Here is a 16,154-nt window from a genome sequence, read left to right on the forward strand (position 1 = left end):
AAAAAATAAGCAATCAAAAATGATTAACATGGGAAGCACAAACTGTACGAGTGAGACAAATTTACGAAGAGAAGATTCTGAAAATTTATATGATTGAAGATGTCATGGAGGGGAAAACACATTTCACCATAATAACATAAAAACCCACACAATTCTAGTATTATCGCAAATGCAGTAAGATCAAGTTTACTACCCGTTTATAATTAGATTGCACTAACTGAAAAGTCCAATGAACCAGGAACTGCAAATTGTTTTTATTGTTTTATGGTAGTGACCTCCAGAAATGTGCTCCTTGCTCACACTTCACAAAATTTCTGTTTGAACAGAAAAATGTGAGCTCCTGAAAACATAAGTCAGCTTGCAATATCACGTGTTATCTTGTGAATACAGAGAATAACAAAAGTGTCTCTCTGACCAATACAACTACAGTAAATGGGAAATATAGCTCTCACACATTTGACGTTTGACATTTTTTAGCTTCGTTAACTTGTATGTGTTGTTGTGCAGGTTGCTAAGTTCAGCTTGATGCCGGGTTTTTCATTAACCTGGTGTTACTCGCAGACGAAATTGCACAGGAGCCAACATGAAAATTGCGTTATAGTTGCATTGTTCCCTAATAATATATCAATCGCGTTGCCAAAATGCATGTTATAGCAGAACTGATTGTACTTTTAGCAGTTCATACAAAGAGGAACGAAAATACAGGATACAAGACTGTAGCAATTGGAATGAGGATAATCATATAAGCTTGTATTTGATAAAAATAAAAAAATTTTTTAAAAAAACTGCTCATCTAATATGAAAAAGAAATACCCGTACCATAGTAGTTAAGTGGAACTGTTGTTTGTGGTTCACCAATTTATAAGCCCATACAACAGAAAAATAATAAGTTGATAATACAATAAAAACTAATAAATCCAACAATGCTGGGATCAACTCTTTCAAGATTTTTAAAAGATTTGATCCCAGCTTCAGATTTCTAAACCTATACTCCGTTTCAACTTAAGTTGGCATCATTCCTGATCTCATCCAAATTTTTATTACTTACAGAAAAATATATACTAAAACAATTTAATGTCAAATTTAAATACATTTGATATCCAGATTATTTTTTGTTATTAAAATCTAAAAGGAATGAGTTGTTTATATAAAGAATATAAAGTTTTTCAACATTTAAATATCATGAATGTTAGGAAGTACACTAACACATACTGCTACCATTTTAATCTGTGGATGTCAAGCATATAACAATGTTACTCTGTAAATATTATACACTGAAATAATAGTTTATGGCATCAATATATAGTACTGATGATATGACTTTTAAACAAGTTTTAAACTTTTCAAATACCTAGGAAATTTTGTTTGATAATAATAATAAAAAAAAAAAGGAAAAAAGCAAGCAAAAATTAAAGCCAGAAATACAGTAGACTCTCGATTTTCAAGGAAAGATGGTAAAAAAGAAATCCCAGTTAATCCAAAAATACAGAAGTTCCCGACATACGTTAAGAGATACGTTCCAGGACTTCTTACTTCGAGTTTTATGTAACTCAGGAATGACTAATAACATATTGCTACTATATTATTATTGACAAATCTGAATTCAGCGTGATACTTGATTATTAGTTTAATTTTCTGATCCAAATCGATCGCTTTCCTTTTCTAGGTAGATTTATTAGTACTGCTGTCACTTATTCTCTTAGTTGGCACCATGATAACGGTCAAAATGAATTTTCTGTAAAGTTCACAGGGTTAAGGCAAAAACTCACTATTATCATCCCGCACGAGCTCACATTTTATTAAAGCACATTTCTGGAGGTCACTACCAAAAAAACAAAAATAATTTGCACTTTACATGTAATTGGGCTTTTCTGTTCATGAATCTAATTATAAACGGGTAGTAAATTCATCTTATTGCATTTGCGAAAATACTGATAACTGCAGTTCTGTGAATTTTTATGTTATTATGGTGAAATGTGTGTCCCCTTCACTAAAATCTTCAGTCATATAAAAAAAAAAACACATAAATAAATTGTAAGAACCTTCTCTTTCCTATTTTTTGCTTATTACTCTTGTATCTCACTTGTGCAATTTATGCGTGCCATGATCGTCATTATTGATTGCTTATTTTATTGTGTTATTTTTTTTTTTTTTTGGTTTTAAATTTTACAATAAAAAAAAAAAAAAAATTGAGTGAAAAAAAATTTACATAAGTCCGAAGTTGCGTAAGTCGGAGACTTACTGTATCGAAAAATGTTCAGCAACCTACATAAAAAATATGGCGATAGAAAAAAAACGAAAAAACTTACCAAGTACTACTCGCATGTTCAGTACGATGCTTCCCTTTATTTTTTGCGATGTCGATATTAAATCTAATAGCATCCCTTTATTTTTTTTGTGGTTCACCAATTTATAAGCCCATACAACAGAAATTATGTTGTTCATCATTAAAGATTTAACATTTTCAAACATTTGAATAATTTCAAAGTTTCTGTTTAACTGAAAGCGCAACTCCTTTGCATTTGCCCATCATTTTCGTGATTTCTAAACAAAAAAAAAAAAAAAAAATTATTCACTATAAAAAAAAATTGAGATCCCTAAGAAAAAAACGAAACGAAATTTGTCTTTTTGCGGTGCGACGGAACACAACAATTGACGTGATGCACTAAAACAAACTAAACATTTGGTCTCTCTCTCTTTTTTTTTTTTTTTTTGAGCAGTAACGTCGCTTCTTGTAACTTATTTACAAAACGTCTGTTTACACCTATTCTAGTGATTACTTGAATTTTTTGATTTTTTGTTGATTTTTTTTTTTTTTTTTTTTTTTTAAATTTGGAGTTTACGTTACTGGTTTTTTTTTTTTTGCCTTATTGTGATTTACCCACGTGAATGGAAGTGATTGTTTAACATCCCGATTTGTTCTCAAACTGATGCATTGCATGCATCTTACTGCTGTTGCTTTGTATGGTTAGCATGGTTGTTGGTGTCATTACTCCATGAATCTACTCCTATCAATCTGACTGTTTTACATAGAGCATTGCCCCCTTTCCTAATTCTTGATTTTAATATTTGTAATGATTAACATCATTATAATGGCTTTAATTATTCGTATGGATTTCCAGAAACATGACAGTTTCAATTTTATTGATGACTTTCTTGAAGAAATAGCAGACAGTCAAAGTATTTTATATTGCTTTATTTTAATATTTCTTTCTTTCTGTCCACTACCACCTTTTTATGTATACATTTTGACTCTGCATCAATTAACTATATAATATGGGTGTAGATACACCATCGTTTACCCATAAATTTGAACTACGTATGTAGTGTGAAGGCATCATTTTAATTGTATTTCATATTATGGCTGCCTTCACAACAAGATACCAGGTATTGTACTACTTTGAATAAATAACACTTCTCTAGTAGAGAAAACTACTGTTATTTATTCTCAGTGGATACCACCACCACCCAGACGGCACCATTTCAAAGCTGTTGGCCTATCATTGGTGGGTGAACAGATACCATGGTAATGCAACATGCCATCACAGTTGTGAAGTGATTCCACAATATGAGAGATGCCAAATGGTGTACAGATAATGTATTTAAAGATGAAATGCACAAGGCATAATTATATATGGGTTTTAAGTAATTAACTATATAATAATGGTGTAGATACACCATAGTTTACCCATACATAAATTTAAACTATGTACGTAATGTGAAATGCATCGTTTTAATTGTATCCCACCCACCGATGATAGGCCAACAGCTTTGAAATAGTGCCGTCTGGATGGTGGTGGTATCCATTGAGAATAAATAATAGTAGTCTTCTCTACTAGAGAAGCGTTACTTATTCAAAGTAGTGCAATACCTGGTATCTCGTTGTGAAAGCAGCCACAATATGAGATACAATTAAAATTATGCCTTTTACACTACATATGTAGTTTAAATTTATGGGTAAACTATGGTGTATCTACACCGATATTATACAGTTAATTACTTAAAACCCATATATAATTATGCCTTGTGCATTTCATTTTTAAATACTCTGCATCAATAAACAATGCTGAACAGCTGCATTCTTGTTTCTGCAGTAATTGCTATCACTTTAGCTGAATCCCAAAATGATCACAATAAGTGGTGTCCACTGTATGTAAAATTATTCATTAGATCTGTAGTGTTAAAAAAAAATTTTAAGAAAAATGTTTGAACTAAATAGAGACTAGCATATGGGTCAGTAGAGAAAAAAAAAGTATCACAAAGAACTTTTAACATTATAAATCTATAACACTGAATGGTAAAATCAGAGGTTGTCATGAGATGACTGGACAAATAGAGTATGGATAAAGATGGGAAAGATCCATTGCTGAAATCCTTGAAGTGGGGGGGGATACCGAGAGAGATGCCCAAGAAGAAGCAGTCAGATAACATTCCAGTGGACATGAATAAGACAGATACAATGGAGGTTAGGGCAAAGTCAGAGAAGGAAGGAAAATGGTACTTGCAACTAAGAGGTTTATGGAGCTAAAGAAGAAATAATGTGCATTTCAACCCAACTGTTCTAACAGATTATTTTTAATATACTTGCTGCAGCCCAAGTATAATGCACCATCTTCACTGAACAGACAATCAGATTAAAATACTTTTATGTAGCAGTACTGATTATGAATTTATTTATTAAAACAAGAGGTAGCAAAGTAATAAGAAAAATGATGATATTGTTGTACATATTGGTACTAATGATATTAGAATAGGTGATCTGAGGATTTACTTAATAGGTACAAAACAATATTAAGAAAAAGCAGCAAGTAAGAAATAAAACTGAAAGATTCTGGAATTTTTCCCAGACATGATAAGAGGGAGTACAAGATGAGAGCCTTATCAATCAATATGGCCCAGAGAGAGAGAGAGAGAGAGAGAGGAGGGTGGGGGGTGGAAGGCTCACGGGATAGAATTTTTCTTGGTCTGTATTATCAAGAGGATAAAGTGTTTTTACAGAGATGAAATGCACTTAAATGGAAGGGGTGTAAGAATATTTGCTGATGCTACCGAGATAGTGTTAGGTAGATCAAAAAACTGTTAGTATGAGGGGTGGGATATACACAATAATAGTTTAATAGCAGCTATGGGAAGTGAAACTGATTCTTGCAGCAGCCTGAAAAGCAAAGTGTGGGGGATCCTCACTTGACAAGCAAATATACGGGATAGCTGTATTTGAGAGGCGCCTCCGTAGCCAGGTGGGAAGGAGCAGCAGTGCGTAGCACATGCTTCTTGATTAGACCGGGGTTCAAGCCCGTCACCACCAAATACGGAGGATGCGGAAAGGTCAGGGAATGACCACCGCATATACCGGAGCAATATGGCCTTAGTTGCTAATGCTCCTAAAAAAAAAAATAAATAAATAAAATAAAATAAAAATAAAATGTATTTGAGATACTAAGAGTAAAAAGAAGCACACATTTGTTTGTACACTAATGGTAGGAGCATAGTAAACAAATTTGAAGTACTGGTTAAGTCATCAAATGTGAACATTATAAGGATATCAGAAACACTGGCACTCAGACAATGGGTATGCAGAATTTGAATATGGTGAGTACAATGTGTACAGAAACAACAGACAGGACAGGACAGGAGGGAGGAGTCAAGCTCTTGTTCAAGAAGCACATGGAACCTAAGGCAGTGCACCCAGTTAACATGGGTTGCACCTGTAATGTAAAGTCAATTTGGCATGACATAAGCAATGGTGTGTGGGGGAGGGGAGTAGGAATATGTTATAGGCTAAATGACTCTGATGGGTATAATGAACTACACAGATATTGACTGAAACTTGTGGATAAGTAGCTTACATAGTAGCAGAACAGCTAGCATATCAGAGAGGCAACAAGATAAAGCAATACTCTTGATCTGATTATCATTAGTAACTGTGCATTAACAATCTCCAGATAAAGGAACCAATCATAATACACTGATGTGGGATTTACTTAAAGATATAACTACTGCCAAGTGTAAAGGGAAGGGATTTTACTTTTACAAAGGTGTCTAACTTGTCTTAGTTTTTTACATTCTCTTCAACTGAACCAACTGATATTAACCACAAATTCTAAATGGAAAGTGTTCAGGGTTAAAGCAATAATGCTACTTATTGCATTAAGAGATAAAAATGTGTTTACTACTAAAACAATAAATAGAAAAATTTAAAGAAGGAAATATTATGTTTACTTTTTTTACTGTAATAAAATGAAGCATCAAGACGTTTGTTAACAGAAGGGCCTACTTTTACAGGGATGGGATACACTTAAATAGAAAGGGTGCAAGAATATTTGCTGATGCTATCGTGGCAGTGTTAGGTGGGTCAGAAAACTGCTAGCTTGGGAGGATACAAGGACTAATAGATTAACAGTAGCCACTGGCAGAGATGAAAGTGATTCTTGCACTGCTTCTATTGGAATGAGCAGAAGCCTGGAAAACAAGATGCAGGATATTTCAGAGACTGCTGGGAGTCATTGTGGTACAAGTAAACACATGGTTTATGTTAGGGTAGCTAAGAAAAAGAACAGGTGCATGTATACTTGTGTGTACACCAATGCTAGGAGTTTGGTAAATATATTTGATGAATTTGAGGTATTGCTCAAAGCATCAAAGGCGGATTTTGTTGGGATATCAGAGATGTGACGTCACACAGATATAAGGAATGCAGAATTGGAATTTAGGTAGTACAATGTCTACAGAAAGGACAGACAGGATAGGAAGGGAGGAGGGGTTATGCTATTAGTTAAGAAACACATAAAATCCAAGGAAGTGAAGCCAGTCAACATCGCTGGACAGTGCAGTGTCGAGTCAGTTTGGTGTGACATAAGCATTGGGAGATCAAAATTGAGAGTAGGCGTGTGCTATAGGCCTAAATGACTCTGATGAGTATAATGAGAAACTGTACAGGGAAATAGAGTGGGCCAGTAAATCAGAGAGTCTTATAATGGGGGATTTTAATTTCCCAGATACTGACTGGAATTTGTGGGTTGGTCACTCACACACTAGCAAGGCTTTTGTGGATATATTGGATGATCGTTTTCTACATCAGCATGCTCGGGAGGCAACTAGAGGGAGTAATACTCTTGATTTGATTATCAGTAGTGATTCTTCATGCATTAAGAATCTGCAGATAGAGGAACCACTAGGTGGCAGTGATCACAGTGTGCTGAAGTGGGATTTACTCAAAGAGGTAACTACCATCAGGGGTAAAGGGAAGGGTTATTGCGACTACGATGGTCTGAGACAGTATTTAAATTCTATACAGTGGGACCAACTGATGATGTTACCAACAGCAAATTCAAAATGGGAAGCATTCAAAGAATTTATCTTGGAAGCTACTAGGCTTTACATACCAACTAAGAAATATTATTCAAGGTTTAAGCCTAAATGGATGTCAGATGAACTGATGAGACATATGGCAGAGAAGAAAAATGCATGGGATACATATAAATTAACATGTGACACAGAGGTGCCTCCGTAGCCAGGAACAGCAGTGTGTAGCACACGTTTCTTGATTAGACCGGGGTTCGAGCCCGTGATCACCAAATACAGAGGATGTGGAAAGGTCAGGGAATGACCACCACATATCCCCGGAGCAATATGGCCTTAGTTGCTAATGCTCCTAAAAACCAAATAAACAAACAACAAACAAACGTGACACAAAAACCTATGATAGATATAAGTTGATCTGTAACCAAGTTACAAAGGAGGTTAGGTAGGCGAAGGCAGATTACGAGAAATCTTTGGCAAGGGATGCAAAGAAAAACAGCAAAGAGTTCTTTACTTATGTAAATTCTAGAAGGAAGGGGATGAATCAGATTGGTACACTTGATATCGATGGTTCAACTGTTGATGATCCTGCTCAGGTAGCTAACAAACTAAATGAATATTTTGAATCGACGTTCACACGAGGAGTTATTCAGCGAGGGGAATGCCAGAGGTGTATTCAACTCCGGCAGTAAGCTAAGATAATCTTGTAATAACTGAGAATAAAGTGGAGGAGAAATTGTTGAAGATAAACACAAGAAAGGCACCTGGGGTGGATGGAATCTATCCAGTTATATTAAAGGAGGCAGCAAAGGAAGTAAGCAAACCCTTAGCCATAATTATGAGGGCTTCCTTGGACTCAGGGGAGGTACCCATAGATTGGAGATGTGCAAATTTGACCCCCAATTCACAAAGGAGGATCAAAGGCTGACACAAGTAATTACAGACCTGTGAGTTTAACTTCTGTTCCAGGAAAATTAATGGAGGCACTGGTTAAAGAAGCACTGCAGGATCATCCAGTCAAGACTTCAGTTATAGCTCGGACACAGCATGGTTTTGCTAAGAGGAAGTTTTGCCTGACCAATTTGATTGGATACTATGATGCTGTCACAAAAGAACTGGATGCAGGGAATAACTTTGATATTATATACTTGGATCTTAGAAAGGCTTTTGATACTGTTGCACATGAAAGACTGCTGCACAAATTAGAGCAGTGTGGCATTGGAGGCAAATTGCTGCTATGGATAAATGGGTGGTTGAGGGGTATAAGACAGAGAGTGGTAATCAATGGACACTGCTCATCATGGACTAATGTTATTAGTGGTGTCCCTCAGGGTTCAATGTTGGGTCCATTATTGTTTACTGTATTTATAAATAATACTGATGATGGTATATCAAGCTTAATGTCCAAGTTTGCAGACGATACAAAAGTTGACAGGGTTCTTAAGGACACTACTGACGCTATGCTGCTGCAACAAGGTCTGGAAAGGTTGAGCAGATGGGCTGAGAGGTGGCAAATGAAGTTTAACATTGACAAATGTAAAGTACTACATATGGGAAACAGCAACCTCAGAGCAACGTATCAATTCTCTTGTACTACACTGACTGTGGTAGAGAATGAAAAGGACCTGGGGGTAATTGTGCAGGCAGATATGAAGTTCTCTGAGCAGTGCAGACAGGCTGCAAGAGTAGCTCATGGTGTCTTATCAATGATATACAGGAATTTTTCTAGCAGGGATAAGGAGGTGATTATTCTCTTGTATAAGGCAATGGTCAGGCCACAACTTGAGTACTGTATACAGGTCTGGAGGCCTCATTTCAAGAAGGATGTAGAGCTGCTGGAACGAGTACAGAGAAGGGCAACAAGATTAGTGAATGGAACAAAGGGTTGCTCTTACGAAGAAAGGCTTAAGTTTTGCAAATTACAGTGTCTGGAGACTGGGCACCAGCAAGGTGATCTGATAGAGGTGTATAAAGCCTTGATTGGTTTGAGCATGCTCAATGCTGATGGGATTCTACCTCTTGCTCAGAATAAACACCTGAGAGGGCATAAATTCAAATTGAGGTTTGTTTGTTATTTGGTTTTTAGGAGCATTAGCAACTAAGGCCATATTGCTCCGGGATATGCGGTGGTCATTTCCTGACCTTTGCGCATCCTCCGTATTTGGTGGTGACGGGCTCGAACCCCGGTCTAATCAAGAAGCATGTGCTACACACTGCTGCTCCTTCCCACCTGGCTACCGAGGCGCTTCAAATTGAGGAAAGACAGATGTAGGATAGATTTGCAGAAATTTGCCTTTAGCCAGCAGGTAGTTGGTTGGTGGAACAGACTTCCATCCCTTGTTGTGGAAGTTGATAGCCTAAATAAATTTAAGGCTCAGCTGGACAGGTATTTTGAACAAACAGAGTTACCCTCTGTGGAAGGGGTTTTTTTTTTTTTTTTTTTTTTGGCTGATGCTGCATAAGTTTGCTTTCTTGCATCAGATGCCTCTACTAATGCTAATGCCAATGCTAATGAAGCAAAAAACTGAACGTGTCAGCAATTTTCTTTCAGTCCAAGAATTTCATACTCAAGCTGTAGTCTAACCTAATAGAATGAGAGTTGTTACATGAGCTATTATTTCACAAACTTCAAATGGTTTTATGTCAATTCCTGTATATGCATTGTTAGATTGGCACTGTTATAAAGGAACCACTGGATATCGATGGTTCAACTGTTAATGCTCCTGTTCAGGTAGCTAACAAACTAAATGAATATTTTGCATCTACATTCACACACAAGGAATTATTTAAGGAGGGGAATGCCAGAGATGAATTAAAATCTGGCAGTGAGCTAGATGATTTTGTAATAACTGAGAGAAAACTGGAGGAGAATTTGTTGAAGATAAACATAAGAAAGGCATCTGGGGTGGATGGAATCTATCCAGTTATAATGAAGGAGACAGCAAGAGAGATAAGCAAACTCTTAGCCCTAATTATTATGAGGGCATCCTTAGATTCAGGGGAAGTACCCATGGACTGAAGATGTGCAAATGTGACCCTAATTCACAAAGGAGGATCAAAGGCTGACACAAGTAATTACAGACCTGTTAGTTTAACTTCTGTTTCAGTAAAATTAATGGAGGCACTGATTAAAGCCTGCAGGATCATCTAGACAAGACTTCAGTTATAGCTCAGACACAGCATGGGTTTGTTAAGTGGAAGTGTTGTCTGATCAATTTCATTGGATACTATCATGTGGTCACAAATGAACTGGATGCAGGGAATAACTTTGATACTGTTGCACATGGAAGACTACTCACAAATTGGAGCAGTGTGGCATTGGAGGCAAACTGCTGCTATGGATAAAAGGATTAAGTGGGAGAAGACAGAGCGGTAATCAATGGACACTGCTCTTTGTGAACTAATGTTATTAGTGGAGTCCCTCAGGGTTCAGTGTTGGGTCCACTGTTGTTTTCTGTATTTATTAATGATATTGATGATAGTATATCAGGCTTAATGTCCAAGTTTGCAGGCAGTACGAAGGTTGGCAGGGTTGTTAATGACACTAATGACAGTACGCTGCTGCGCCAGGATCTAGAAAAGTTGAGCAGATGGGCTGAGAGGTGGCAACTGAAGTTTAACATTAACAAATGTAAAGTACTATATATGGGAAGCAGTAACGTATCAACTGTGTGGTATTAACTCTGTAGTAGACAACGAAAAGGACCTGGGGTTAATTGTGCTTAAGTTTGCCTTTAGCCAGCGTGTGATTGCTTGCTGGAACAAACTTCCACCTGTCATTGTAGAATTTGATAGCTTAAATAGATTCAAGGCAGAATTAGACAAACATTTGAAACGAGTGGATGGGTGAAATTAGAAGATTATTTTTTTTTTTGGTTGATGCTATATAAGTTTGCTTTCTTGCATCATGTGCCTTTACTAATACTAATTCTTTAAAATCTATACAAGACAATTTCTAAAAACTGATAATGTAATATAATAAGACTATAATTTATTGTTTTATAAAAAAAAATCTCCTGAAAATGAAGATTAAAAATACAAACACATTTTTGCATCAACTGTTCTAACGATATTAACTTGTAAATATTTCAACAACTTTTCTTTAATAAGAAAACTTATTAAAATATAAAATTTATAATCATGTCAATTTTTGCTTAACTCACAATAATTTCAATACAAATACAGGGTTATCCATTTATTGCAGAATTCATTGGTATGTACTACTAAGGTAACTACAGAAGAACAGATGCCATCATTAAGATACTTGTGGACAGGTGATAGAAGGTGGGTCTGACAATAGTGGTATTTCAGCAGCAGCATGGCATTTATTAGTGCATTAGATAATGTATTTTCTCCAAGAAGAGTACATTTACTGTGAACCATTACCTCAAATTCCAATCACTTTAGCAATACCTAGAGACTTTCAGCTCTAGACAAGGACTGTGCCAAATAAGACCACCATTCATTGCATTGTACAGCATTTTTGCTAGTAGTACTGAATGACCATAAATATAAATTAAAGTCATCAGTTTCAACAAAAAATAAACTGTATTAAACTAAGAGCTTTTAAGATCTGTAAAATTTCTTTCCAAAGCTTGGACAACAATGTGGGTTGTCATATGGGCATGCATCATCACAAGTTCAAATAGGCAGACAAAGTGGCTAGAGTAGCATACTGTAACTCAGGGGGATGTTCAAACCACAGCCAACGGAACGATTTTGTGCGGCCAACAAGAATGTTGTTTGTAATCAAATTCAATGTCTTGTTTGCACGCAAGTTTTGTCAGTGCCTAAAGAGTATAATGTGAAGTGACACTACACTACATTACACAGTAAAAGATTTGAGATGTATATTGGGGAATCAAGAAGCACCATTATTGCGGAATATAAGAAGAAATTGATGCATCAAACAAGTTTTTTTGCTAAACTTAGCACTGCACAAAGTTCTAGCCTTGCAGCTTAGTACAAAGTAGCATTGGAGTTAGCGAAAGAAAAAAAGCCTTTTAGTGACGGTGTGATTGTGAAGAAATGTGCAATTGAAATGGCAAAACAATTTAATGAGCCGAAATTAGCCGAGGAGTTTGAAACAGTGGCATTATCTCATCAGACCATTACAAGATGTGTAGATACATTTCAAAAAAGCTGTGTATTTCAAAAAGCTTTTGAAATGTATCAATACATTTCAAAAAAAGCTGTGTGATTCAATGGCAAAATGTGGGTACTTTTCATTGTCTGGATGATCAAGCAGATGTAAGTCAACTTTTAATTTTTGTTCAAACTATTCAGGAGGATTCTACTATTAATGAAGAACTGCTCAGTCATATCTTTGCATGGGACTACTAAAGGTTTTCGAAGCAGTTCAAAACTCTGTTATAAACTATGGAGGATTCGATAAATGTTCCTGCATTGTCACTGATGGGGACTGGAATTGGGTTTTGTGGACTATTGAAACAAAATAATATTAACTGCCCTACCATTCATTGCATCATTCATCAAGAAGCACTCTGTGGAAAATCTCTACGTCAAATCAATGCCATGAAAGTAGCTGTAAAAGTAACCAATATTACAAGAGGGGGTTATAGATCTCTGACCCATCATAAGTTTCGCAATTTCTTGAGCAAAATGGATGCTGCATATAGCAATTTGCTCCTCCATTCTGATATTCACTGGTTAAGTGCCGGAAAATGTCTGGAGTGCTTTTTTGCCATTCGGAAAGAAATACCCATATTTCTTAAATATGAAGTGAAGTCTGACACAACAGAACTTGAAAATCAAATGCAAGGTTCCACCTTTTTATCTCATCTTGCATTTTTAACAGATATGACCTTAAAGCTGCAGGGCAAACAACAGAATATTGCCAACTTATATGGTCATTTGAATGGTTTTTAAAGTAAATTGAAGTAAATTGAATAGATTTTAAAATCAACATTGGCCAATAATATTTTTACTTTTTTTCCTAATTGCAAAAAACAATTTGAAGAAATGAACTATTTTGAGAGAACATCATTTTCAGCTCATATAAAGTGCATTGAAACAATCAAGAAGGACTTTGAGTATTGATTTGGAGATGTTAAGGAAATTGAAGATATTTCAGTTTTCATTCAACCTTTGACTGTAAGCATCGAAAGAGTAAGATATGACCTCCAACTGGAATTGTGTGATTTGCAATCTGACCCTTTTTATACTGACAGAATCAAAAAAGAAGATTTTTTAAAATTATTAACCAAGAGAAAGCTATCCGAAATTGAAGGACTTTGGACTCAAGATGTGCTCAATGCTCGGGAGCACATATCTTTGTGAAAGCACTTTTTCAATGATGAAATTCATAAAATTCAAATAAGATGTTCATTGACTGATAAATCACTTTCACATTTACTGCGACTGGCAACTACAAGCATCGATATTGATATAGCTACGTTAGTAAATGAAAATGAACCGCAGAGCTCTCATTAAAATTAAATAATTATAAACAATTGTATCTCGTCTACTGTTTCAATAAAATTTTTTATAAGCGAATTTATTTCCTTTATTACGAAATAAAGGAAAAGCCATGATGTTTGCTAAACCTAATGGTAGAAGTGCTTGCTAAACTTACCGATAGGACTAAATCTTGCTAAATCTAATGGTAGAAGTGCTTGCTAAACTTACCGATAGGACTAAATCTTGCTAAATCTAATGGTAGGACTCTCCAAATATTTTAATATCTGTACTGTATTTATTATTCTGGATGAGGCTCTTGGATTGTTTTTTTTTTTTTTTTTTTTTTTAATGTGGCCCTTGGATTACCTAAGGTTGGACAGCCCTGCTGTAACTGATTTTGCTGCTTTGTTCATCCAAGAATAAATTTTCTATTCTATTTTACTCAGATGAATCCTGGTTTCATTTAGATGCTATCACATTTGGTGTGCTACATGAAATAGGTGTATTATAGTCAATTTTCATTAACGAGGTAACTGCTGAGATGTACCAGGATATTTCAGAAGTTTACAGACAATACTGCTGGTTCCAGCAGGATGGAGCAACTGAATAGATCACTCTTTAATGACCACATTCTTTTATGGACTCCATGGTTGCCCCATCTGTCACCTCCAGAAGTTAGGCAAACACAGCTCACACCCTGAATAAACTGAAGCAAAATACTGAGAACTGCATTTTTGCCACTGATGAACATATTCTTCTTACAGTTGCATCAAACACACTAGAAAGAGTGACTGCATGCATATATATAAGAGCAAAGTGGACAGTTCCAGCACATTCTGTAACAGCTTTAATTATATTCTGTATTTGTTTTTAATCTGCAAGTTAGCATTTTGGGGATTGCTCCAATCCCTAACATCTAAATGCTTATAGCACAACCATTTTTCAATATTTTTCATTATTTTTTTCCTTATTTGTTACCAATACTATATAGATTCTAATGTAATATATTATTTTTGTATTACTATTAATTTTTTTTTTTATTTGTTGAAATTCAACTTCATAATGAAGGTGTTGGTTTCCCCCCCCCCCTGGATTTTTACACAACTTCTAAAAGCAAATAACAGAGAAACAAATATACTATAACTCCTAGATAAATAATACTACAATTTTTGGGAATTTATTTAGTTATCTCCAGTAGTTATTTTTTTAATGAAATTTTAAAAAAAAATTCAACTGTCAGAATATTTAACATGACAGTATATGAAGATTTAAATTTTATTTTTACAGAAAATGTCGAAGTTCCCCATTGCAAATTTAACTTTTCAAGTTAAAACCCGATACAGTTGTTTTTTAAAAAACTCTTTGAGGTCAGGTGATCCACAAAGTCAGATTGTCTAATGGCATGACCCTGCATTTGACAAGTCAAACGCCAGTTCTACTCCCGGAGGAGTCCTCACATAGCCGAGTGGTCAGGAGCACAAGTGCAGTAGCACACGCTCTTTGAGTGGACTGGGGTTCAAGCCGATTAACATTTGTATTGACTGATTTATTGTAAACTCCACTGACCTGGTGGTCGTGCCAGAGTATAAACAAGATCATTTTTTTTTTTTTTTGTAATAAAATTATTTTTTTTAATATAATTAATCTAGCACTCTTTCAACTGAACATCTTATGATGAAAATGTCACATAAAACAAACAAATAAAGTAGCTTTTTTATGAAAAGCTTTTTAACCTTAGCTTTTTTATGAAAAGCCATCCATTTGATGTGCGTGAAATAAGATTCAAACTTATGTAAACATTGGTTGCACAACACCACACGATATTGTCAAAAGATAAAGGATTGCTTTGAACTGATATAATATGAATAACTGCAGGAGCTATGAAATAATGGCATCTTTCAAAACTACTAGGAATAATTGGAAAGAGTGTCTTGATTTTTGACTGCACCTTTCTGCATGGCAACATCAGGTTAAGATATGGTATTACTACCAAAACAAATATCAGAGTTTTGCATGAAGGCTCTCAATAGGTTAGGGCTATTATTTCTTTGTGTGCAAAAGCTATGTAAACACCAAGAGATTGTTTCAATACCCATGCATTAATAAAATTTTATTGTACTACACAAATTTGGCTGCAATTCAATTTCAAATTAGACTGCCTTTCAGCTGGATAACCCTATATAAGCATTAAGTCTAAATTTATCCATTTCATTTAATAAGGAATACCTCTTTCCTTCTGGTGTCAATATCCTCTGTAACCATTCATATGACATGAAATACATACCACTTGCAGGCACATCTAATGATAAAAAATTAGATAATTAGATGCCGAGAGTAAACTCTAGATGATTTAAACAAATCATTACAACTGCTTTTCTTAGTTTCATACATCTGCAGAGCATCATTATACATATGCTTGACATCAACTAATACAA

General features: G+C 35.3%; 1 protein-coding gene across 2 annotated transcripts in view; it reads right to left on the bottom strand.

Annotated features, from left to right (window-relative positions):
• LOC150078128 (mitochondrial carnitine/acylcarnitine carrier protein-like) overlaps positions 1 to 16,154 on the bottom strand; it is a 126,720-nt gene that overhangs the window by 26,157 nt on the left and 84,409 nt on the right. For both annotated transcript variants that reach the window (XM_090384279.1, XM_090384278.1), the window contains exon 6: positions 15,946 to 16,018. In XM_090384279.1, the coding sequence (XP_090240405.1) occupies positions 15,946 to 16,018 (73 nt within the window). The remainder of the gene's footprint in view (positions 1 to 15,945; positions 16,019 to 16,154) is intronic.

Source organism: Mastigoproctus giganteus, chromosome 11 (assembly GCF_048544385.1).
Source record: "Mastigoproctus giganteus isolate SK-2022 chromosome 11, ASM4854438v1, whole genome shotgun sequence".
In the NCBI taxonomy this organism is placed as follows: Eukaryota; Metazoa; Arthropoda; class Arachnida; order Uropygi; family Thelyphonidae; genus Mastigoproctus; species Mastigoproctus giganteus.